A 27,049-nucleotide genomic window follows, 5' to 3' on the forward strand; every position below is an offset into this window, starting at 1 on the left:
GTGGTCACCCTACCAAACCAAACGTTGAAGACACTGCTAAGCACCCAGTCTTATTACTGATTCCAAACACACTCTTGTTTCGTAGCACAGAAGAAATGCAGAACGGGTGGCAGTTTGCCATCACAGAGGTCACCGCAGTCCCCTAGCCATTTCGCTCTGCCTGCAATCAGAGAGAGGCCTGGGGCCTCATTTTTCAAACGGACTTACGATCAATTTTGATCTTAAGTATGACTTACGCAGAAGACCACATATAAATAGTTATTTATAAAACCTTTGACGCGCAAATAATCTTCTCTCTACGCAAAGTCTAGACTTGATGTAAGGGATTTTCCAGCTGGTTATGTATTATGTATTGCAGTTAGGAATGATCAATTAAAGGTGTGAGGAATTAATTGCCAGACGCAAGGTGTTCTGAATTAAAAACAGGATGTGATGTTCTATAAATACTGTGTCAAATTAGAAAAAAAGTAACCATGGCTGTTCTTGCGTTATTGGAAGACATTGAAACCGTGCTTGTAGAAGGGAGAGAGTTTTCAGAGACTTTCTTCAAATTACTTTTTTTGAGCATGATGATCCATTGTTTATAAGTCGCTATCGTCTCCCAATAAATGTTCTGTTAGATTTGTGAGCAGATTTAGCCCCTAATCTGGAAAGGAAGACACGCTGTAATCATGCCGTACCCATATATGTCCAAGTACTGTCCACTCTGGGATTCCTCGCTACTGGGACATCCCAGAGGGAATGAGTGACAGGTCGGGTATATCACAGCCATCATTCAGCCGCATCCTGCCACAAGTGATCTCGTCTTCCAAAAAGTTTGCTTTTCTCTTTTGGTCCATGGTTATTCCTGACTAAACCCTCATTTGTGCTAGCATTCTATAAGGGGAAATCGCTGACTGTAATGCACGTTCAGGAGTTAATTTTAGATTTATAGATCACAGCTGTGTAAGTTACAAATGGGCCTCTTAGAACCTGCGTAAGCAAGGTTTTTTATGCTCAGTATCTTTTATGAATCCAACGTAAGCACACTGTCGGGAATGATCTTACGACTAAGTTCAAGTATAAATATAAGAACATTTTATAACGCTGAAGCGCTAACTCGCTAACAGAGACTAATGGTCTATTAAAACTCATGTATTTTACATGACCTAATGGAAGATGCATCCTCCTCCACACCATCCACGGGCATTAATTATGAAACACAGAGGGGATTCATTTGCAGCCAGGCTCATCAGGTCTCATTGAGAATAACCGTGTGTGACAGGGTCACTGAGGAGAGAGGACAGGGGCATATGGGAAATCTGTTTCAGTGTTTAGATTGGATTAAACGCTGCCTCACATTAACCCCACAGAGCAGGGAGAGCAAAGGAAGGATAGAATTACCTTTCAGACCTGTGACTGTGTGTCTGAAGGCCCCTATGGGATGTGCAGGATGAGGTGGTGTGGAAGGGGCGTCCTTCTGCCCATCATGGAAAGGAGAAAACACCTGCGAGAATGACATTTAATTTACCTGGCAAACGGCATGCATTTCTATGCCATATTCACATTTTGGGAAATAGTGTACCATATTTATGTACACTTAAATTCATGTTAAGAGCAGACAGAAAGTTTGAGGCACCAACAGAAATCTATTTTTATCTATTTTTATTTTTATTTCATAGCTTCATACTCTTACGTTTAACAGGCTGACTACACCGCTGGCATCGCATGCACGGGTGTTGCAAATGAAATGTAGACATACAAGTTATTCAATTATTGCACCCACACTGCGCCAATGAGCATCTGCGTTGCCAAGGGCTAAAATAGAAGTCAGTTCTATTCTGACGCAGATCGCGCTGCAAGTCCTGCCTCTCCCATCTCCTCATTGGTTTATAGAAGCAGGTACCCACGTGCCATCTCCTCATTGGTTATATCCACTTGTGTGACTGATAGACGAACGAGGTCAGTGCCGGTAATGCAACTAATTTATGAAAGTTGCCAATCACAATATAAAGTCAAGAGAAGAAAAAGCCTGGAATGACTAGAAAGGAGTCGGTTTATCTTTTTATGTGTGGATTCATTGGCGGAGTAGAGGACGTGCATTTCAGGTAAAATAACAACTCAATGTTTAATTCCCAGGACAAATTAGCTAGCTAAATAAGACAAATTAACGAGCAAGTGCAAGCTAGCTAGCTAAATTTCCATAAATGTTTAATGCTTTTTGACCTGTCCGCAAATTAATATAATTGGTTCAGAGTTTGTTTTGATATTTTAACCTGCGTGTCGTGATCGCGTTTGGTGTGGGCGGACAAAATACACGATGGCGCACGCGCTCAGCCGGTTTGAGTTCGGTGTTGGGTTTTGGTTCCAGGTTGTAGCCTAGTTTGTCATTCAGACATGAAAACAGAGAAACAGAGACTTCATAGAGACACAAGTCTACCACATTCCCATGGAAATACTACAGTAGCAACCCACACACCTCTTATTCCCACTCAAACCTCAGGTGCCTAAAGCACAAAGGCAATAAAAGGCTCTTGCTTCATTAAATGTACAGCATGCTGTGATGCTCTCTCGGTAACGGGCGAATGGTGTAATAATATGAGTCCATGAAATGTCTCACTACAGCAGAGCACCATGGAGCTGCTATAGGAGCTAACTGCCAGCAAATATAATAACTTCATTAAAAGTGAATAGACTATTGGTTGCCAATGCAGTTAAAAACCCATGGTCCTCAGTTTTTATATGGATTTGCTAAGAGATTGTGATGTGGGGTCTACAAAGAAAAGGCCCGAAGAGAGACAGGGAAAGGCCCAAGTACAGCAAAACTTCAGTAGGTTCACTTGGAATGACTGAAATACGGACTGACTGGACACATGGATGGTGTGGTTCTATGAAATGTTGGGGTTTGATTGAGGTTTATTCCATGCTCACTGGGCATCTACCAAAGTCTTACACAGAAAAAGTAACCAAATTAGCCCTAAATTTAGTTTATTTTAAGATTAGCTGGATGATTAGCCGTAGGTCTGGGTTATTCTGAGGTGGCCTGGATGGTTCACTATCACTAACAGACTTAAAACATCCCATCATCACAGACTAATCTGTGGGGACAGAATCATTAGGATGCAAACACATGAAAGGCAGTAGAGGAGAATCGGTCATGCTACTTCTCTGAGTGGGATAATGATTGCTAGGCATAATAATGCGCGGCGGACATGTTAATGTCTTCACTTCTGCTCTGCTGTGGAAATATGTAGACCAGAATCAGGATGCACATGGCCTGTTAATCAATCCTGATAGGGAACTGCAATGACAAACATTCCCATGAACTTTTCTCTGTGACTCTTTTGCTTATTTTTTGTTATATTTTATAGGTACCTTACACATTAGAGCTATAGAGTTAGCAGTTTGATAGTACTTTGGAATTTGGTGCATTTTTTTAACCTTTACCTTACAAAACAAAATGACTTTAATAATCCTAACGGTAATTCATTCATAATTCCACTGCTGTTTATTCACAGACAAGCCCAGTTTATTGCTGTTAAGCAGGGTTTGGTTCTTATCAGTCCTTGCCTTGTTTATGCTTGACCTGCTCTTTAGAGTACTTCATTCTGTTTGCTACCATTGCATTCCATGCCATTTCCCTTCTTATTAAATACTAATGTGTTGGTAACTGAATTTAGTAAGAATCTATTCTGTTCTACAATTAAGTTCAAATGAAATACTCTGGCTGTAATTACTTCTCAACAATAGTTGAATAATAAGGAGATGGATCACTGTTAACTGGGCGAGGACAAAGTGAATTTTAAAAAGATCATTATATCAGTGGAAGTTTGAAATCAATTTGCCACCACTTTAATGGTTTTCATTAAAAAAAGGATTACGTGAAACATGGGGTTCTTTCTACAAGAGAATGATTATCAACCAGACTGGTAGGTTACCAGACAGTGGAAAAGTAGAGAGAGAGAGAGAGAGAGAGAGAGAGAGAGAGAGAGAGAGGGAGGGAGGGAGGGAGGGGAGGAGGCTGACTAGACAAGAGTACACAGATGAGAAGAGGGGGAGGAGGATGAGGAGTAGTGTTGAGGGTCAGTGGGTCTTAATCTTGCGTCATTCAGTGGCAGCATTTCTGACGTGTTTGTCTGACAGGGTGTCGGGGGACGCTTGTCTAACGTACTGCACATTAAATCACACTTGTCTAACGGTGGCTGTGATGTGAAGTGTGTCTGAAGACGGCCACAAGGGACAAAGGAGTTTGACAGAGATACACTCCAATTCAATCCCACTCCTCTCTCTGTCACCACTCACACATCAACCACACTACTGTGTCTGCTACTGACTCATGTCAATCTAAAATGCTCTCCTGTTCATACAATACTCTACAGTTTTAATCATATACACTACAATGGATTCCCTACTCCACCACAAGTAATCATCAACACAATCATTATGGTTCTGCATTGCCACTGCTATTCAGGGTTCAATAGCAATGGAGTCTGGACCTGAAGACCTTGTACTTATTGAAAAGGGTCCATTAATACCTTTAATCTTCTAGAGAGGTTCTCAACTGGTTTGTCTCAGGACCCGCATTTTCTATAGAAGATTGCTGTGAGCATCTTGTCAATTGTTGGAAGCTTCATGGTTTGTTCTGAATTACAGCGTTTTAATTTTTTTTTTATTGATCTGTTAGCAGAGATAGCGGGTTCAAACATATTACAGTATTTATGAAAACTGTGTCGTCTAATCTTACATGCCCTTAGAGGGTGTGTCAAAACTATAACCGCTGTATTGCTGAAATTGGGCATACATTTCTAAGCTGAGTTAAGTCACTATTGACAGTTTTGGCAAACACTCCGCCCTTATCCATATTTCATCTGTGGAATCATTTAGATGTATTTGTTGAAAGGAGAGGCAGCAGAGACCTAATGCCAGGCAGGCAGACTAACAGCAGTATTTGGCAAGAGACTAAGAAACACGGAGGGAATGTGATGTATGGGAGAGTGAAGGGTGAAACAAATATTGTTTTCCACACAAGCTATACTACTGGTAATACTGATCTGATCTGCCTGGGCTACAGTCACACTCATTTTCAATCAGAAAATGAGATGTGTGTTATTTAATGCTAAATTCATACACTGTACAGAGCATTCAGAAAGTATTTAGACCTCTTCCCCTTTTCCACATTTTCTAACTTTACAGAAGCCACTCCTCAGTAAAAGACACATGACAGCCTGCTTGGAACTTGCCAAAAGGCACCTAAAGGACTCTCTGGTCTGATGAAACCAAGATTGAACTCTTTTGCCTCAATGTCAAGCGTCACGTCTGGAGGAAACCTGGCACCATCCCTACGGTGAAGCATGGTGGTGGCAGCATCATGCTGTGGGGATGTTTTTCAGAAGTAGGGACTGGGAGACTAGTCAAGATTGAGGGAAAGATGAACGGAGCAAAGTACAGAGAGATCTTTAATGGAAACCTGATCCAGAGCACTCAGGACCTCAGACTGGGGAGAAGGTTCACCTTCCAACAGGACAACAACCCTAAGCACACAGCCAAGTCAACGCAGGAGTGGCTTCAGGACAAGTCTTTGAATGTCCTTGAGTGGCCCAGCCAGAGCCAGGACTTGAACCCAATTGAACATCTCTGGAGAGACCTGAAAATAGCTGTGCAGCGACGCTCCCCATCCAACCTGACAGAGCTTGAGAGCATCTGCAGAGAAGAATGGGAGAAACTCCCCAAATACAGGTGTGCCAAGCTTGTAGTGTCATACCCAACACTTGAGGCTGTAATCACTGCCAAAGGTGCTTCAACAAAGTACTGAATAAAAGTGATGTTTCAGATTTTATTTTTAATACATTTTCAAAAATTCTAAAGACGTTTTTTCTTTGTCATTATGGGATATTGTGTGTAGATTGATGAGGGGAAAAAGTCAAGGGGTCTGAATATTTTCCGAATGCACTGCATATGTAGTATGTGTGTGGATGGTTCTGGGGTTGGCCCTGATCTGACCCAGTCTCTGCACCATCATAGGCACTGTCTCAGTGGGGAAGCGATGGAGGGGCTGATAAACAAGTGTGTGAGAGACAGAGAGTGATATGGAGCTGGAGTGGTACCCCAGGGGGCAGCCTGTGGAGCTCTGAGATGAGGGGACGACACAGACAGATGTGGCTGTCAGTAGTGAGACGTCACCAAGGGTGAGGGGAGCCTGGGGAAGGACATGTTTCTGTCGACTGCCCTCTACTCTAACTTGTGTATACACGCATGGCACTCGCTCATGCACACAATCCCTCTACCTATTTCTGTCTCTCATTCTCACTTTCCTCCATCTTCATCTCTCTACCTCTCTTAGGTGTATAACTTCTACGAACCACCTGGCAAATCACTTGATGATAATGATGATGAAGCCCCAATACTCTCAGATAATGGTTATAAAGAAAAGGAGACAGGAAAGGAAACAAGTGTTTTGGTAAGTTTCGTGCTGAGCATCACATTCTCTCGCAAGTCTGTGAAAGGTTGTTACTATAAACAGCTGCCAAGGGGAGGTGTTGGAACAAGGTCTTGATCACGATCACTGATCAACTTTATCCAAAATTTGTGTGGAGATTGTTTTCCTCCATTTGATTCTTGTTTTGCTCTTGTTTCATTGATCTTTCTCCCAGAGCAGCTGGTAAATAAAGACTCTCACCACTGATAGATGACGATGATATTACCATGTCATTACCTGCTGCTTGAAATCTATCTGCACGCAGTTACTGCTCTTATGACTGCTGGCCAAATGGGAGATGGTAGCTGAAGCTTTGATAACCATCAGTGTTTCCATGCCAATAGAGCTACAGTACACTGTGCCAGAAATAGACTCTCAGAACTGGCCTGCTACACTAGATGACTAACATACAGCTCTAATGGTGTATGATGAAGTAGAGCAAACTACAGTACCAGTCTAAAGTTTGGACACACCTTCTCATTCAAGTTTTCTTTCTTTTTCAAATATTTTTTACATTGTAGAATAATAGTGAAGACATCAAAACTATGAAATAACACGTATGGAATCATGTAATAACCAAACAATTGTTAAAGAAATCCAAATATATGTTCATAACTTTAAGACATGGTCAGTCAATCAGAAACGTTTCGAGAACTTTGAAAGTGCAGTTGCAAAAGTGCTGTCACAAAAAGCATCAAGCGCTCTGATGAAACTGGCTCTCATGAGGACAGCCACAGGAAAGGAAGACCCAGAGTTACCTTTACCGCAGAGGATAAGTACATTAGCATTACCAGCCTCAGAAATTGTAGCCCAAATAAATGGTTCACAGAGTTCAAGTAACAGATCTCAACATCAACTGTTTATAGAGGAGACTGCGTGAATCAGGACTTCATGGTCGAATTGATGCAAAAACGCCTCTACAAAAGGACACCAATAGTAAGAAGAGACTTGCTCGAGACAAGAAATATGAGAAATGGACATTAGACCGGTGGAAATCTATCCTTTGGTCTGATGAGTCCAAATTTTAGATTTAGACAAAGACACAGTGACACTCTACACAGTGTCTTTTTTAGACACTCTACTCAGCAAACTGGATGCAGTCTATCACAATGCCATCCGTTTTGTCACCAAAGCCACATATACCACCCACCACTGCGACCTGTATGCTCTTGTCAGCTTGCCCTCGCTACATATTCGTCACCAGACCCACTTGCTCCGGGTCATCTATAAGTCTATGCTAGGTAAAGCTCTGCCTTATCTCAGCTCACTGGTCAGGATAGCACCCACCCGTAGCATGCGTCCCAGAAGGTATATCTCACTGGTCATCCCCAAAGCCAACACCTACTTTGGCCACCTTTGCTTCCAGTTCTCTGCTGCCAATGACTGGAACGAATTGCAAAAATAGCTGAAGTTGGAGACTTATATTTCCCTCACTAACTTTATACATCAGCTATTTGAGCAGCTAACCAATCGCTGCAGCTGTACACAGCCCATCTGTAAATAGCCCATCCAATCTACCTACCTCATCTCCATATTGTTTTTAGTTACTTTTTTGCACACCAGTATTTCTACTTGCACATCATCATCTGCACATCTATCACTACAGTGTAAATTTGCTAAATTGTAATTACTTTGGTACTATGGCCTATTTATTGCCTTACCTCCTCATGCCATTTGCATACACCGTAAATATACTTTTTTCTATTGTGTTATTGACTGTACGTTTGTTTATTCCATGTGTAACTCTGTGTTGTTGTTTGTGTCGCAAAGCTTTGCTTATCTTGGCCAGGTCGCAGTTGTAAATGAGAACTTGTTCTCAACTAGCCTACCTGGTTAAATAAAGGTGAAATAAAATAAAATACAAATAAAAAAGCAGCCAATAAGTGCTCAGAATATGTGGAAACTCCTTCAAGACTGTTTGAAAAGCATTCCTGGTGAATCTGGTTGAGAGAATGCCAAGAGTGTGCAAAGCTGTTGTCAAGGCAAAGGGTGGCTACTTTGAAGAATCTCAAATATAACATATATTTTGATTTGTTTAACACTTTTTTGGTTACTACATGATTCCATATGTGTTATTTCATAGTTTTGATGTCTTCACTGTTATTCTACAATGTAGAAAATAGTCAAAAGAAAGAAAAATCCTTGACTGAGTAGGTGTGTCCAGACTTTTAACTGGTTCTGTACATGAAGAGAAACACACCACCACTGATTGTATATACCTGACACGAGAAAGAAAGAGAGGGAGAGCGAGAGAGGTATTTAAGGTACAAATAGATAAGACAAGGCAGGAGAGCACACATTCCAATTCTCCTAGGGTTATGTAAAATGCCAATACAGAACTCATGTATATATGTTTGCTTCATAAATACTGAGCAAATGTTTATATCACCCGCAATGATCAACACAATTTGCTCTTTAGTTCCCTCAAATTCACTGTTTGATCAATCTGCGCCCAGGAATAATCTATGAAGACAGTGTTGATTTCATTACCGGCCACCTCAGCCAGAGGAGATGATTATGCAGGATTTAATGAAAGACACTTTCCGATTGCCCGGCGTCCATCTTTAAAACAAATCAGTCTCCTGCTCACTGCTTGTCTGATCACATTCTCCACACCTCATTACGGGACAAGGTGATCTTGCAGAGCAAAAAGATTGTAATATCAGAGCAATCATCTCAATACACGTAAAACTGTCATGGGGTATAAATGAAAATGTTACCGCTCTCCATCTCTAGCTTATGTCACCTGGTAGACAATCAGACTCTTAGCTTACTTTAAAATGTTTTATTGACATAGACATCAATGTTTTGGTGTTAAAATATCAAATTACAGATCTTTCTGAACACATGAAAAGAGCAGAAGATACCAGACAGATTATTTTTGTGTCCTTGGACCAGAAATGTATGGAAGCCAAAAGGGAACATTGTAGGAAGCCCTTAAAAGCATGAAGATGTCCTCAAAGTGACTCCAAAGTAATTAGAAGAGCAGTGCTTCACAAACAGAGCTTGTACAGGTTGCCTATAGGTAGCCTATACCAACATTTAAAAAATGAAACGGCCAAAGTATGTGGGAAATCATTAATATATGTATTTTGAGCAAACAATTCCTCTAACCAAGCACTGTCTTGGTGTAGTAGGATAACTCTTGTTCTGCCACAGGTATGCAGAAAGATGGCTGACTCGTTGATTGCTGGATTCATAACTTAAATTTGATGTATCCTAATGGGATCTCAATTTGTTTCCAGGCAGTGTTTCTTTGAGATTTAATGCACTTGTGATTAAGGTGACCAACAGATATGCAAATTATTCAGCATGCCCCCAGAACCATATTTTTTTTTATTAACAGTTATTAACATTGCTAGAGAGACGGAGGGAGGGAGTGAGAGAGAGAAAGAGAGAGAGATAGAGAAAAAAACAAAAGAAAGAGAGATTCCGTCTATGAACATGCCAGATTTCGTCAAATTACTCTCCCCTAGGTTATTTATTTCCACTGTCGCTGTCCGACTACAGAATGCACCATACTGTACGTCAGAGACAGGGGAAAATATCATCAAAGTTATAGGCCACCCTCATTGCCAGCACAGATCAGCATGACGCGCTGCTCAGAGAATATCAAACAGGTGGAGCGGGACACACACACACACACACACACACACACACACACACACACACACACACACACACACACACACACACACACACACACACACACACACACACACACACACACACACACACACACACACACACACACACACACACACACACACACACACACACCACTGTGTGAGGTAATTGGAAGTTTTGTAAAGAAGCGGAAAGTTATTATCAGTGGTGCTGTTCCGTGCCCTGCCGTATGATTGCCATGTTATTTAATAGAGCAGCAGAAGCCTGCCACAGAAAGCCCTGAAGGTCCCCCTCACTGGGTGGTGAACACCACCCACACACCTTACAAAGGAGAGAGAGAAGGAGTGAGCGAGCGAGAGGGGGGTCATAGCATGATTCAGAGAGGGATGGGTGAGTGGGAAATGCAATTCTTATTCAACCTGTAATCTAGGCATTGTTCAGAATGGCACTACCCCATTTGCAAACCTGCCACAGTTCATTAGCTCACAAAAACGAAAGAATCTGGAAAAAAATATTTGTAGCTTTTCTATTTTACCACCATGTCTAAGCAACACGGCTCATAACTGCATGCAGTCTCCTTCTGCAATCTCTGGTAAATGACAATTAGAAGAGCATCATCACAGCAATTTCCCCACCTGATTATGCTGCCAATTGACAGCTGTTGTCATTTTGTGGCTAACATGAGCACAATATGTTGACATGGTATAATGGGAGGGTGAGCACCAGTGTACTGGAGGAGGCTAATGGAGGAGGCTAATGGAGGAGAGGAGAGGAGAGGAGAGGAGAGGAGAGGAGAGGAGAGGAGAGGAGAGGAGAGGAGAGGAGAGGAGAGGAGAGGAGAGGAGAGGACAACCTCTCAGGCCCTGTCTATATGATCACTTCATATGGGTTGCAACTCACATTCTGAAACTTGGTTAGATGTTGTGCAGTATTTGATTAGGTCGATGTGCTGTGTTGTTTGGTTGGTGGCTGTGCTAGTGCTATGGTGCTTGGTTGGTGGCTGTGCATGTGCTGTGGTGTTTGGTTGGTGGCTGTGCTAGTGCTGTGGTGTTTGGTTGGTGACTGTGCTAGTGCTGGGGTGTTTGGTTGCCCTCGGGTCTTACCTTGGTATCTGAGCAGGAAGGACCCAGGCTGGGTCTGTCTCTGGCTGTGGAATTGGATGGTGACGTGGTTGCTCCAGCTGCGTACTACCAGGCCCTTCAACAGTATAGACTCGTTGGCCAGAACAGAGGGCTCCCCGCCCCCCAGGTCCTCAAACGTCACCCGCTCCCCCTCCCACAGGCTCACGTTCATCACCTGCATGGACAAACACACACAGTGGAGACCAGTTCAGTAAAGGATACACATCAATACATACAGATACATACACTTGTAAACAGGGTGACAGAGAAATGTGGTGAGATGAAGCTACCTGCCTCCTTCACTGAGCTTTTACCATTGTACGATGGCACCTAAGAGATATGCCTCCATGTCACTCTGCAGAGTTTATTCTCATATAAAACCCAGAGATATGTCTCAATGTCACTTCACTGAGTTTACTCTCATATAAAAACACTTAAGAGATATGCCTCCATGTCACTCCATATGAAATCATATCAACTACAGTACCTCCCCCCAGGAAGGGAAAAAAGTCATTATTTCAGGCAGTACACCTCAGAGAAAGTGTGGATGGAAACATTAAATAACAGATAATGAACATGTAGGGCAGAATCCATCAGCTGGATTTCCAGTGTATGATTGGAGAACGTGTGGACAGAGAAGATGGTTCCAGGCCTGACCTGTGAAAGCTCTGTACCACAGGGGCAATAGACATGTCAGATAGAAGGATGAGAAAAATGAAAAACAGAAGAACAGAAAACACCAAAGTGCCCTGATGTGAATGAGAGACCACATAAAAGAGAAAGGGTTAGAGGTGAGAGGTGCACTGTGTGGGTGCAAGGGGCACTGTGTGGGGCCTCTAAGTGCGCACGAAAGGATGAGTATTCATCTGACATATGTTTACTAAACACTATAAAGCTTCTGTGATTATGCTCTTATGATGTCATGATCGTCGTGTGGAGTAGAAGGTGAGGACCAAAACGCAGCGTGGTTAGTATACATTCTTCTTTATTGAAGAAAGAACATGAAGTAAACTGAACCAAAACAATATTTTTATTTATTTATTTAACCTTTATTTAACCAGGTAGGCTAGTTGAGAACAAGTTCTCATTTGCAACTGCGACCTGGCCAAGATAAAGCATAGCAGTGTGAGCAGACAACAAAGAGTTACACATGGAGTAAACAACTAACAAGTCAATAACACAGTAGAAAACAAAGGGGGAGTCTATATACAATGTGTGCAAAAGGCATGAGGAGGTAGGCAAATAATTACAATTTTGCAGATTAACACTGGAGTGATGAATGATCAGATGGTCATGAACAGGTAGAGATATTGGTGTGCAAAAGAGCAGAAAAGTAAATAAATAAAAACAGTATGGGGATGAGGTAGGTGAAAAAGGGTGGGCTATTTACCAATAGACTATGTACAGCTGCAGCGATCGGTTAGCTGCTCAGATAGCAGATGTTTGAAGTTGGTGAGGGAGATAAAAGTCTCCAACTTCAGCGATTTTTGCAATTCGTTCCAGTCACAGGCAGCAGAGTACTGGAACGAAAGGCGGCCAAATGAGGTGTTGGCTTTAGGGATGATCAGTGAGATACACCTGCTGGAGCACGTGCTACGGATGGGTGTTGCCATCGTGACCAGTGAACTGAGATAAGGCGGAGCTTTACCTAGCATGGACTTGTAGATGACCTCGTGCCAGTGGGTCTGGCGACGAATATGTAGCGAGGGCCAGCCGACTAGAGCATACAAGTCGCAGTGGTGGGTGGTATAAGGTGCTTTAGTGACAAAACGGATGGCACTGTGATAGACTGCATCCAGTTTGCTGAGTAGAGTGTTGGAAGCAATTTTGTAGATGACATCGCCGAAGTCGAGGATCGGTAGGATAGTCAGTTTTACTAGGGTAAGCTTGGCGGCGTGAGTGAAGGAGGCTTTGTTGCGGAATAGAAAGCCGACTCTTGATTTGATTTTCGATTGGAGATGTTTGATATGAGTCTGGAAGGAGAGTTTGCAGTCTAGCCAGACACCTAGGTACTTATAGACGTCCACATATTCTAGGTCGGAACCATCCAGGGTGGTGATGCTAGTCGGGCATGCGGGTGCAGGCAGCGACCGGTTGAAAAGCATGCATTTGGTTTTACTAGCGTTTAAGAGCAGTTGGAGGCCACGGAAGGAGTGTTGTATGGCATTGAAGCTTGTTTGGAGGTTAGATAGCACAGTGTCCAAAGACGGGCCGAAAGTATATAGAATGGTGTCGTCTGCATAGAGGTGGATCAGGGAATCGCCCGCAGCAAGAGCAACATCATTGATATACACAGAGAAAAGAGTCGGCCCGAGAATTGAACCCTGTGGCACCCCCATAGAGACTGCCAGAGGACCGGACAGCATGCCCTCCGATTTGACACACTGAACTCTGTCTGCAAAGTAATTGGTGAACCAGGCAAGGCAGTCATCCGAAAAACCCGAGGCTACTGAGTCTGCCGATAAGAATATGGTGATTGACAGAGTCGAAAGCCTTGGCAAGGTCGATGAAGACAGCTGCACAGTATTGTCTTTTATCGATGGCGGTTATGATATCGTTTAGTACCTTGAGTGTGGCTGAGGTGCACCCATGACCGGCTCGGAAACCAGATTGCACAGCGGAGAAGGTACGGTGGGATTCGAGATGGTCAGTGACCTGTTTGTTGACTTGGCTTTCGAAGACCTTAGATAGGCAGGGCAGGATGGATATAGGTCTGTAACAGTTTGGGTCCAGGGTGTCTCCCCCTTTGAAGAGGGGGATGACTGCGGCAGCTTTCCAATCCTTGGGGATCTCAGACGATATGAAAGAGAGGTTGAACAGGCTGGTAATAGGGGTTGCGACAATGGTGGCAGATAGTTTAAGAAATAGAGGGTCCAGATTGTCAAGCCCAGCTGATTTGTACGGGTCCAGGTTTTGCAGCTCTTTCAGAACATCTGCTATCTGGATTTGGGTAAAGGAGAACCTGGAGAGGCTTGGGCGAGGAGCTGCGGGGGGGGCGGAGCTGTTGGCCGAGGTTGAATAATAAAGACCGTGACGCTATAATAAGAAAACTGTGATGACACAAGCAACTAACATAGACATAGATAATCACCCACAAAGTCCCAACAGAATATGGCTGCCTAAATATGGTTCCCAATCAGAGACAACGATAGACAGCTGCCTCTAATTGAGAACCAATCTAGTCAACCATAGACATACAATTTACCTAGAAAGGAAACAGCCCCATAAACATACAAAACCCCTAGACAAGACAAAAACACATACATCACTCATGTCACACCCTGACCTAACCAAAAGAACAAGGAAAACAAAGAATACTAAGGTCAGGGTGTGACATATGAGGACAGTGCTACCCAAGCAACAGCTGTCAACTTAAAGACATATATAATGCACAACAACAAGTTAATGTAGTGTTATGAATGAATGAACTCATAGCTAAAGCATTGGATAATAGTCCCATTCAACAAAGGGCATCACGACCTAATCACATTATACTGAAATCCCCATGACAATGAAATACTTCTAGAATACTGTTGGGATAATCTAATTTGTGTTGGCATTAGTCCCGACTGTCTACCTCACACTGATCTAATCCTGGATCAACACACGTCTGTCTGACGATACGGACGTGGTTTATTTCGTTAATATGCAAACAGGAGGTCATCAGCACATTAAGGTTAAAAGCATCATAATCCCTTCAAGGGGAATTACTACAATATGAATTCAGCTCCTCCACCAGAATAATAAAATACGTCCCAATCAAAACTGACTGTGCTGCTAACTATTGTATGTAAAAGCAACACATGAAAACTAAATCATTCATGTGACACTTCCTCATAAAATAAACAACAGATTTTGGAGCGCTTGTAGGGGATGAGACGTATGCAGTCGACAGTGAGCTTTCTGTATCTCTCCCTGCAGCAAACCAGTCCTCCTCTCCAGAGATTCCCCTTCTACCTCTACAGAGGTATGAAGGAATAGGGGGAGGAGGGAGACATAAAAGAGAGAGAATAAAGGAGAAATCTCCACTAATTAGGTGTACGTTGTGTGAGTGTCTGTGAGGGTACTACAGTATGTGGGCTGCTAGCTAATTATAGAGAATGATTCAGTTGGGGGTAGGGAAGGGATAGAGCACAAGCACTAACATCTGTTCCAGACAGGAGAACTGGGCCATGAGGAGGAGAGGAGAGAGGAGAGATAAAGAGACCGTCGTCCCCTGGCCCCCACAGTGAGGGCCCCAGGGCCATACATGGAGAGTCTTGGTTCTGCTGGCTAATACTGAGGGAGGCTGAGAGGTCTGTCTGTCTGGGCCACCTGACACAGTGACACCTGGGTCGACACTGCAGACACAAAACACACTGATAGACAATTTACATACCATATATATAACACACATAATACCATACACAAAAAAACACACATTTGTGTAGATCACACAGGTACAAATCCTGGCACACAGACTGAAAAGGGAGACTTTGTGTGGTTTCCTGTGTGCATTGATATGCCTGTCCTTGAAAGGTTCTGGCAAGTCAGGCACAAACAAAAGCTGCTATTACATGAGACCTGAGGCCACTGAATGGTAAGAGAGCAGCAGTAAAACTAGTTAAGTTCTTCCGGAGGAAATTGGACAGTGTCACCCTGAGCTGAGTCTTTCTTCCTGAAAGCCTGTTTCTACTTGAACACCTGAGTAATCCTGGCTTGAGGGGCCGGTTGAATGCAGATCTGTGGAGGTTGTTCCTGCTGAGCCAAGGGCGGCTGAAGGTGAAGAGCTGAGTAGTTGTCTACAGAGAGAAGAGATTATAGTATGTGGAACCAAACTGGACAGCAGGCACCAAACTATGTACTGAGGACAAAAGAGAAAATGTTGAGAAAAAATCCATTGGCCTCGAAAGACTCAAGTCCATGCTCAACACTTGTAGAACATGCTAAAAACATACTGAACGTATCCTATCAGCTTGCCTTTCCGATCCCACAGATCCGGTTAAGAGCAATGAGGGTAAAAAAAACACACAGGCTAAGCTTCACTCATAAGAGATGGAACATTCACACGCACTTCTCATTTAACATTCACCTCAGCCATTTCAATTTCATTATCGCCACAATCCCTACGCACCTGTCAGAAAATTGGTTTATGCAGCTCACCTGAATAAAGCAGGGAAAGGGTAGAGAAGGGAGAAAAAAATTGTAGGGCAAGAAAAAGCCAGTAACAACATGGAAACAAGAGTAAGGTTATATGGAGGGAAATGAAAGACATACTGTGAGATGCCTATTAATTATTTTGGGACAGTGACACAACAAAACATGTTGTCACTATCCCAATGCTTTTGGAGCTCACTCTCTCAGGAACATGGAATACTTTATATTCAGTGTGACAGCACTTCAGTGGCAAATGTTATTTAATGTAATCGATGTCTAGGAACCCACCTCTGCTTCTACACTGAAACTTGGCATTGAAAGTTGCTGTATCAAATCAAACTTTACTTGTCACATGCGCCGAATGCAACAAGTGTAGACCTAACTATGAAATGCTTACTTGCTAGTCCTTAACCAACAGTGCAGTTCAAGAAGAGTTAAGAAAATATTTACCAAGTAAACTAAAGTAAAAAATGATAAAAAGTAACACAATAACATAACAATAACGAGGCTATATTACAGGGGATACCGGTACCGAGTCAGTGTGGAGGCTATACACAGGGGGCACCGGTACTGAGTCAGTGTGTGGGGATAGAGGCTAGAGGTCATTTGTATATGTAGTTAGGAGTGAAGTGACTATGCATAGATAAAGTAGCAGCAGTGAGTAGCAGCAGTGTACAAAATAAATGGGGGGGGGTCAATGTAATAGTCCAATGGCCATTTGATTAATTGTTCAGCAGTCTTATGGCTTGGGGGTAGAAGTTGTTAAGGAGCCTTTTGGTCCTAGACTTGGCGCTCCGGTACCGCTTCCCATACTGAAGCAGAGCAAACAGTTTATGACTTGGGTGACTGGAGTCTCAGACAATTTTATGGGCTTTCCTCTGACACCTGATTATTATATAGGCCCTGGACGGCTGGAAGCTTGGCCCCAGTGGTGTACTGGGACGTACGCACTACCCTCTGTAGTGCCTTACGGTCAGAGTCCGAGCAGTTGCCATACCAGTCGGTGATGCAACCGGTCAGGATGTTCTCGATGGTGCAGCTGTAGAACCTTTTGAGGATCTGGGGAACCATGCCAAATCTCTCCAGTCTCCTGAGGGGGAAAAGGTTTTGTTGTGCCCTCTTCACGACGGTCTTGGTGTGTTTGGACCATGACAGATCATTGGTGATGTGGACACCAAGGAACTTGAAACTCGACTGGCTCCACTTCAGCCGGGTCGTTGTTTGTGGGGGCCTGTTCGGCCCTCCTTTTCCTGTAGTCCGCGATCAGCTCCTTTGTCTTGCTCACATTGAGGGAGAGGTTGTTGTCCTGGCACCACACGGCCAGTTCTCTGACCTCCTCCCTATAGGCTGTCTCATCGTTGCATTGTTAGTGATCAGGCCTACCTACCACTGTTGTATCGTCAGCAAACTTAATGATGGTATTGGAGTCATGTTTGGGAGTACAGAAGGGAGTACAGGAGGGGACTAAGTACACACCCCTGAGGGGCCCCAGTGTTGAGGATAAGCGTGGCAGACGGGTTGTTGCCTACCCTTACCACGTGGGGGCTGCCCGTCAGGAAGTCCAGGATCCAGTTGTATAAAGCTGCATCTCCTCTACACTATTATTTAGAGGGTAGAGAGTAACCATTTGTACATCTTTACAACACTGTATATATACATACAATTGTATTAGTAATGTCTTTATTCTTTTGTGTGTAATGTGTAATGTTTACTGTTCATTTTTATTGTTTATTTCATTTTTGTATATTATTTCCCATGCTAATAAAGCCCCTTGAATTGAATTAAATTGAGTAGAGCATCAGAAAAAAATTATCTGTCCACTTATTCTCATTTCTGACCTGTTTTACTGAGGTTAATAGCTGCTGATTCTAAATCTCATTGTCTAGATGAGCTGAATTAACATTAACACTGATTGAACAATAGAACAACTCCTAAGAGGAGGAGCCTGCATAATGTTTATTAACATTAACACTGATTGAACAATAGAACAACTCCTAAGAGGAGGAGCCTGCATAATGTTTATTAACATTAACACTGATTGAACAATAGAACAACTCCTAAGAGGAGGAGCCTGCATAATGTTTATTAACATTGTGTTATACTGATCCTGTTAGTCTTCCAACTGAAACACTCTGGAAGCTCTTAAAACCCTTTCTGATCTCTTAATTCCTCAACTCTCTGTCCCTTCCTTGTTATTTCCTCGCATAAAATAGTCTGTGAAGTTTACAACAAGGTGACGTGGGAGGGGTAGGGAGAGGAGAGTAAGGGGAGCTGTCTTCCAGCCTACAGCCTTACAGCAGACTGAATCCAAGACAGATGAGCAGGCTGCTGATAGCTGATACTATAGCTGACCCACCTTGACCAGGACAAAATGCATCTTTAAAAACCCACCAGAAAGGATTCTAAAGTGCTGCACTCTCCACATCTAAAAACCCTGCCACCGCCACATTGGTGAACTTCAAATCCTCTCCCAACAATAGCAAGGTACAAAAGAGGCAAACCGAGTACAAGTCAGAAGGAGAGATGAGTAATGGACTTTCCCTCCCTCTCTTCTTTCTTTCCTTTCACACTCCCTCTATGACTCTCTGACTGTCAGCCATGGCACTGGAGATTTGCCTGTGTGGCAGCAGGTGTGACTGTAGCCACTTCCAGAGAGTGGCTGTGGTGTTGTGAGGGTCACCATGTGGGAGCTTTCCCAGATAGAGGTCAGCAGTCTCATCTACTGTCTGATCCTGTCAGTGTCTGCCTGGAGACAGCAGGTGCACATCACGAAATGAGAAAAAACTCAGGATGTGAACTAACATGGCTGCCATTCCTGCCACTTGTCCCGCTGAGTTCAGTGTTAGGGATAGAAATGAATAACACTGAAAATAACCAGCACTTCACTCTGAGTCAGAGGACATTACGGTCTTGTAAGGACCTTTGTTGTCTTAGCCAGAAAGCTCAAGTTCACAAACCTGGTGTCCCGGAGACTTTTTAATTTGGCCTACCCCGGCCAAACCCTAACCCGGACAACGCTGGGACAATTGTGCGCCGCCCTATGTGACTCCCAATCACGGCCCGTTGTGATACAGCCTGGAATCAAGCCAGGGTCTGTAGTGACGCCTCTAGCACTGAAATTCAGTGCCTTAGACCGCTGCGCCACTCGGGAGCCCTAGTGCTGGGATGCCGTTGGGCTGAAACAGACTCCAGATTGTGGTGTTCAACCCTCTCTTGTCTCAGTGAGGGAAGAGCAGTGAGAAAACAGTCGACATTGTCATGGCAAGTTATTTACACTGTCACCCAGGTGGTGCACAGTACCGGTGCTCAGTAGTGCTGACAAGACAAACAAGTACAGTGAGATTAGAGAGAGCTGTGCTCTCTCATTGCCACTAAGTGCATCTCCTTGCTTCTCTTTCCCCCAGTGTTGTGTTCACAGAGCCCATGTGGAACATGCTAATTGCGCTTCTCCCAGCTCCTCCATGGCCCCTGCATGGTTCCTAACAGGCATCAGTGCAACTGACAACAGGACAACATTCACTGTGAGGAAAGAAAAACACAAGGGCCTGATCCAGAGAGAGGAGGGGAGAGGAGAGAGGAGGAGAGGCCTGGTCCAGAGAGAGGAGGGGAGGGGAGAGAGGAGGAGAGGCCTGGTCCAGAGAGAGGAGGGGAGAGAGGGGAGAGAGGAGGAGAGGCCTGGTCCAGAGAGAAGAGAAGAGAAGAGAGGAGGAGAGGCCTGGTCCAGAGAGGAGAGGAGAGGAGAGGAGAGGAGAGGAGAGGAGAGGAGAGGAGAGGAGAGGAGAGGAGAGGAGAGGAGAGGAGAGGAGAGGAGAGGAGAGGAGAGGAGAGGAGAGGAGAGGAGAGGAGAGGAGAGGAGAGGAGAGGAGAGGTCCAGAGAGAGGAGGGTAGAGGAGAGGAGAGAGGAGGAGAGGCCTGGTACAGAGAGAGCTGGTGATTGTGAAGGAGGAGAGAGGATCGGAGAGAAGAGGCTATACAATTAAATTTGATAGGATGTGGAGGTAGCTGTTTGACAGCTTCTTCTGCCTGAGCTGAAACATTAGAACCATTTGGGAGTGCAAAGTCATCTTATTTCAGAGATATAGATACAAGTTTGATACACACATGCTACTAGGTTAATGTATAGTACATATTACTGGTGAGCTCTCATTGCTGAAGATACTGCTCTTGTGACAAAGCGAAAATGTAGTTTCCTTCAACCTCGCTGGCACTGCGTGCAATGTAGATATCAAATAACACCACAGTTCACGGCAGAGTAGTGGGTGAAACCATTCACTTCAAAAAAAAGGTGTGATATAAATAAAGTTTCCTTTCATTATGTGTTGTCATGAAAATATTTGATGTCATTGTAATAAGGTTGGCAACACGAGAGGTCTTCAGACGTAACATTTTTGTATTATTTTCCTTGAAAGAACAACTAGTGGGTTTTAAGTGCTTCTCCCCTATTTGGAAAGTTGGTCTGCCTGCTCTTCAGTCAGAGAGAGATATTCTGAGAGTAGTGAACGTGTGACTGTGATCGTCCTGTCAATGCCGGTCATCACTGTTTTATATATTTTACTGCAGATAAAAACCAAGTCAAACTGAAGTGTGGGTGTCCATGTGCCTTTCTTCTGGGTTGCTATATGAAGATGGTTACACTCAAATCAAATCAAAGTTTATTTGTCTCGTGCGCCGAATACAACCTTACAGTGAAATGCTTACTTACAGGCTCTAACCAATAGTGCAAAAAAGGTATTAGGTGCACAATAGGTAGGTAAAGACATAAAACAACAGTAAAAAGACAGGCTTATAGCGATGCTATAATAGTAGCGAGGCTACATACAGACACCGGTTAGTCAGGCTGAGTGAGGTAGAATGTATATGTAGATATGGTTGAAGTGACTTTGCATATATGATGAACAGAGAGTAGCAGTAGCGTAGAAGAGGGGGTTGGCGGGTGGTGGGTGGGACACAATGCAGACAGCCCGGTTAGCCAATGTGCGAGAGCACTCTCTCCCACAGATGAGGACAGGTCATCAACAGGCCCTTGTTTTCACTTGCCTCCAGCTGCCTAGTTATGATTGAGTTGTGGACTATCTATCAGGAGATCAGAGTGGAGTGGGCCAGGGTATTGATTCAGTAAAAGGTCTGAGCCGTGTGCTTTAGTGTACTGGGAGTCAGTGAGACTGGCTAAGCAGAGCTAAAGCCCTGTGGGCTACAGCCTGAACTCTATCAGGGTTCAGTCAGGGAGGGAGCCACTGTGCTATTAACATGTTGCAGGTCAAATCAAATCAAATCCATTTTTATTGGCCACATACACATGGTTAGCAGATGTTAATGCAAGTGTAGCAAAATGCTTGTGCTTCTAGTTCCGACAATGCAGTAATATCTAACTAGTAATCTGACAATTTCACAACAACTACCTTATAGACAGACACAAGTGTAAAGTAATGAATAAGAATACGTACACATAAATATATGGATGAGCGATGGCCGAACGGCATAGGAGGGTGCAGTGGATGGTATAGAGCACAGCATATACATATGAGATGAGTATTGTAGGGTATGTAAACATTATATAAAGTGTCATTGTTTAAAGTGACTAGTGATACATGTATTACATAAAGATGCAGTAGATGGTATAGAGCACAGTATATACATATGAGATGAGTATTGTAGGCTATGTAAACATTATATAAAGTGGCATTGTTTAAGGTGACTAGTGATACATGTATTACATCCAATGTTTTATTATTAAAGTGGCTAGAGATGAGTCAGTATGTTGGCCTCAGCCACTCAATGTTAGTGATGGCTGTTTAACAGTCTGATGGCCTTGAATTAGAAGATGTTTTTCAGTCTCTCGGTCCCAGCTTTGATGCACCTGTACTGACCTCGCCTTCTGGATGATAACGGGGTGAACAGGCAGTGGCTCGGGTGGTTGTTGTCCTTGATGATCTTTTTGGCCTTCCGGTGACATCGGGTGGTGTAGGTGTTCTGGAGGGCAGGTAGTTTGCCCCCAGTGATGCATTGTGCAGACCTCACCACCCTCTGGAGAGCCTTACGCTTGTGGGCAGAATGCTCTCGATTGTGCATCTGTAAAAGTTTGTGAGTGTTTTTGGTGACAAGACAAATTTCTTCAGCCTCCTGAGGTTGAAGAGGTGCTGTTGCGACTTCTTCACCACGCTGTCTGTGTGGGTGGACCATTTCAGTTTGTCCATGATCTGTACACCGAGGAACTTAAAACACTTTCCACCTTCTCCACTACTGTCCCGTTGATGTGGATAGGGGGGTGCTCCATCTGCTGTTTCCTGAAGTCCACGATCATCTCCTTTGTTTTGTTGATGTTGACTGAGAGGTTATTTTCCTGACACCACACTCCGAGGAACCTCACCTCCTCCCTGTAGGCCGTCTCGTCGTTGTTGGTAATCAAGCCAACCACTGTAGTGTCGTCTGCAAACTTGATGACTGAGTTGGAGGCGTGCATGGCCACGCAGTCATGGGTGAACAGGGAGACAGGAGAGGGCTGAGAACACACCCTTGTGGGGCCCCAGTGTTGATGGTCAGCGGGGTGGAGATGCTGTTTCCTACCCTCACCACCTGGGGGTGGCCCGTCAGAAAGTCCAGGACCCAGATGCACAGGGCTGGGTCGAGACCCAGGGTCTCGAGCTTGATGACGAGTTTGGAGTGTACCAAGGTGTTAAATGCTGAGCTGTAATCGATGAACAGCATTCTTACATAGGTATTCCTCTTGTCCAGATGGGTTAGGGCGTGTGCAGTGTGATTGTGATTGCGTCGTCTGTGGACCTATTCGGGTGGTAAGCAAATTGGAGTGGGTCTAGGGTGTCAGGTATGGTGGATGTGATATGATCCTTGACTAGTCTTTCAATGCACTTTATGATGACGGAAGTGAGTGCTATGGGGCAATAGTCGTTTAGCTCAGTTACCTTTGCTTTCTTGGGAACAGAAACAATAGTGGCCCTCTTGAAGCATGTGGGAACAGCAGACTGGGATAGGGATTGATTGAATATGTCCGTAAACACACCAGCCAGCTGGTCTGCGCATGCTCTGAGGACTCGGCTAGGGATGCCGTCTGGGCCAGCAGCCTTGCGAGGGTTAACACGTTTAAATGTTTTACTCACGTTGGCTGCGGTGAAAGGGAGCCCGCAGGTTTTGGTAGCGGACCGTGTCAGTGGAACTGTAATATCTTCAAAGCGAGCAAAGAAGTTGTTTAGTTTGTCTGGGAGCAAGACGTCGGTGTCTGCGATGGGACTGGTTTTCTTTTTGTAATCCGTGATTGACTGTAGACCCTGCCACATATGTCTCGTATCTGAGCCATTGAATTGTGACTCTACTTTGTCTCTATACTGACGCTTAGCTTGTTTGATTGCCTTGCGGAGGGAATAGCTACACAGTTTGTATTCAGTCATGTTTCCGGTTGCCTTGCCATGATTAAAAGCAGTGGTTCGAGCTTTCAGTTTTGCCGAAATGCTGTCATCAATCCACGGTTTATGGTTGGGGAAGGTTTTAATAGTCACCGTGGGTACAACATCACCGATGCGCTTGCTAATAAACTCACTCACAGAATCAGCATACACATCAATGTTGTTGTTTGAGGCTATCCGGAACATATCCCAGTCCACGTGATCAAAGCAATCTTGGAAGCGTGGAATCAGATTGGTCGGACCAGTGTTGAACAGTCCTTAGCATGGGCGTTTCCTGTTTTAGTTTCTGTCTATAGGCTGAGAGCAACAAAATGGAGTCGTGGTCAGATTTGCTGAAAGGAGGGGAAGGAAGGGAAGGAAGGGCTTCGTATGCATCGCAGAAGTTAGAGTAGCAATGATCCAGAATTTTGCCAGCCCGGGTCGTGCATTCGATATGCTGATAAAATTTAGGGAGCCTTGTTTTCAGATTAGCCTTGTTAAAATCCCCAGCTACAATAAATGCAGCCTCCGGATATGTAGTTTCCAGTTTACATAGAGTCCTATGAATTTCTTTCAGGGCCGTCGAGGTGTCTGCTTGGGGAGGGGGGGGGGGTCTCTGATGTCTCTCTGGAAGGCAACCCTTACTCGAATTTTGTCTAGCTTGTTGTCAAGAGACTGGACATTGGCGAGTAGTATACTCAGTAGAGGTGAGCGATGTGCCCGTCTACGCAGCCTGACCAGAAGACCGCTCCGTCTGCCCCTTCTACGGCGGCGTTGTTTTGGGTCGCAATACATTTAATTCCATTCCCCACCCCCAAGACCCCCCCCCCCCAATGCACCAACAACCAAGAGAATGAACTAAAGAGAAAAAAGGAAAAGACAGAAAACAGCAAACAACAATGCAAATCAAATCAAATAATAAAACTAAATAATATATTTAAAACAAAGGACATCAAGGACATCTAAAATCATAACAGCAATGCCAACTGTATGTGTTTGTGTGCATGTCTGTTCTTGTATGTGTTTATTTGAATGAGACTGTGTGTGTATATGCATGTGTACAAACACCTGCACTGCCACTTAGTGTCATTCAAATGTACTTTTTATTATGTTTTATTTTGACCATGCCATAATGTTGGTAAGTTGACTTTGCTCTTGTATCCAATAGTTCTTCCCAGCTGTATGTAATAAGACTTAAGATTTCCTGGGGTAACAATGTAAGAAATAATACATTCAAAAATTTTAAAAATACTGCATAGTTTCCTAAGAACGCGAAGCGAGGCGACCATCTCTGTCGGCGTCATCCAGGTGACTGAATGCTGCATGCCTCCTCCCTCTGGCACACAGTAACCTAATACATTAGTCAAAGGTTCAGGACAAACATCATGTTTATGGTAATAATGATTTACAGGCATAATGTAGCCTACATGTTCCAGCTGTGGGTGGCTCATGGCTGAGGTTGATAAATCCATTACCCTCTGCTCCCAGGTTTATGTAATCTTCTGCAGTATGTGGCGCACAAACTGTATGCCATTTCACTACGAAGCGTGTGCACAGTGGAGAATGATTTACATATGAGAGAAACATATCCTCGACTCACACAGAAAGAAAATGGAGAAACGACTGTGTTTGAACATATATATATTTTCTAGCAATTTTGTTGTAGCCTAGTAGTCAATATTTCCATATATTTAGATATGAACTATCATCCCAGAGTCTTTAGTGAAGCACTCTCCTCAGTCCTCCAAAAAGTATCAGGGTGAAACTCACCGGATATTGAACTGACAGATTGCGCTACCCTTTATTAAAGCAGTGACAGATACATCCTAATCAATCTCTGCCATCAACCCAGACTGAGACTGCAGATAGAACTGTACTTTATTGAACCGTACCAAGGTCCACTTAAGCCAGAGTAGTTGGGAATATTGACCCATCAGTCGATACTCTGCAGTACTACCCACCATGGCTTCAGTGAGCTGCTTAAAGATCCTGTCCCACCACCTACACACTGCTGGAGTGGACATAACTACTGGTCTGGACTCTCATATCAAATGCAGTCCTTGGTTAGGAAATGAGCATATTTTAGTTGGGTCTGCAGTGCACTAATCTATGAACTCCCACAGACTTGGGCCTACAGCGTAAAGTTAATCACTGCGGACTATCCTACCTTCACATAAAAAGTTTAAATCCTTACTCTAAAGTGGAGGATAAACTGGAGTTGTTCAGACCCACATTCTTTAAAGCCCCCTGGCCTAGAGAAGTCCTTTGAAGTAGATTAATCCAAAAGATTTCCAGATAAGAGGAATAATCAACCTAGTCTTTAAGAAACGGGATGACACAAGTCGACTATCTGACCATTAAGCTACCTGTAACGTGTACGTTGGAAGTCGGGAAGCAAGTACAGGGAGCGCAAAATTAACAGAACATAGTACAGAACATAGTACAGAACATAGTACAGAACATAGTACAGAACATAGTACAGAACATAGTACAGAACAAGAAACACAAAAATGTACAGACATGAAATAGAAACAGAGTCAATAACGCCCGAGGAAAGAACCAAGGGGAGTGACAGATATGGGGGAGGTAATCAGGAAGGTGATGGAGTCCAGGTGAGTCTCATAAGGCGCAGGAGTGCGTAACGGTGGTGGCAGGTGTGTGTAATAATGAGTAAACTGGCAACAATGAGCGCCAGAGAGAGGGAGCGGCAGTAGACTTGATACCAGCTGAAGTGCAGAGGGGTATAGAGGGGTGTATGGGGCTATAGAGGGGTGTATGGGGCTATAGAGGGGTGCATGGGGCTATAGAGGGGTGCATGGGGCTATAGAGGGGTGCATGGGGCTATAGAGGGGTGTGCCAGCTCCAGGCATAAGCGACATAAGTGGTCGATTAGGGTCCCAGGCTGCTAAGGGGCCAACCCAACAACAAAAAAAGAGAGTTAAGAGTTAAAAAAGTAAAATATATAAGATGCAAGTGTGACGACCCTCCCACTCTGTCTGCCGTATTCTCTCTTTGTTCTTGTTTCCTTATTAGGATGCCGGTGGGCGGAGTTGGGAGGGTCGTCAGCTTCATGGGAAACACCTGGGCCAGGTGTCTCCCAGGATAAATAGACCTCTTCCACATTCATAGAAGAGACTCTCTCCATGCAGACACCTTTGTAGATTGTGTTGTGGTTCTTGGTGGCCTTTTGTTTGTGTGCTTTGGCACCGTTCAACACCCTGCATTATCCCATTCATGCATGCAAAACACTCACTTACACTACTGATTACACACACCATTGTATATTTTCCTTAGTTGCTTTAGTTAATAAATAT

General features: G+C 43.9%; 1 protein-coding gene across 2 annotated transcripts in view; it reads right to left on the reverse strand.

Annotated features, from left to right (window-relative positions):
• Positions 1-27,049, reverse strand: part of LOC109906099 (seizure protein 6-like) — a 168,109-nt gene that overhangs the window by 32,356 nt on the left and 108,704 nt on the right. For both annotated transcript variants that reach the window (XM_020503757.2, XM_031791025.1), the window contains exon 4: positions 11,185-11,377. In XM_020503757.2, coding sequence (XP_020359346.2) covers positions 11,185-11,377 — 193 coding nt within the window. The remainder of the gene's footprint in view (positions 1-11,184; positions 11,378-27,049) is intronic.

Source organism: Oncorhynchus kisutch, linkage group LG15, assembly GCF_002021735.2.
Source record: "Oncorhynchus kisutch isolate 150728-3 linkage group LG15, Okis_V2, whole genome shotgun sequence".
In the NCBI taxonomy this organism is placed as follows: domain Eukaryota; kingdom Metazoa; phylum Chordata; class Actinopteri; order Salmoniformes; family Salmonidae; genus Oncorhynchus; species Oncorhynchus kisutch.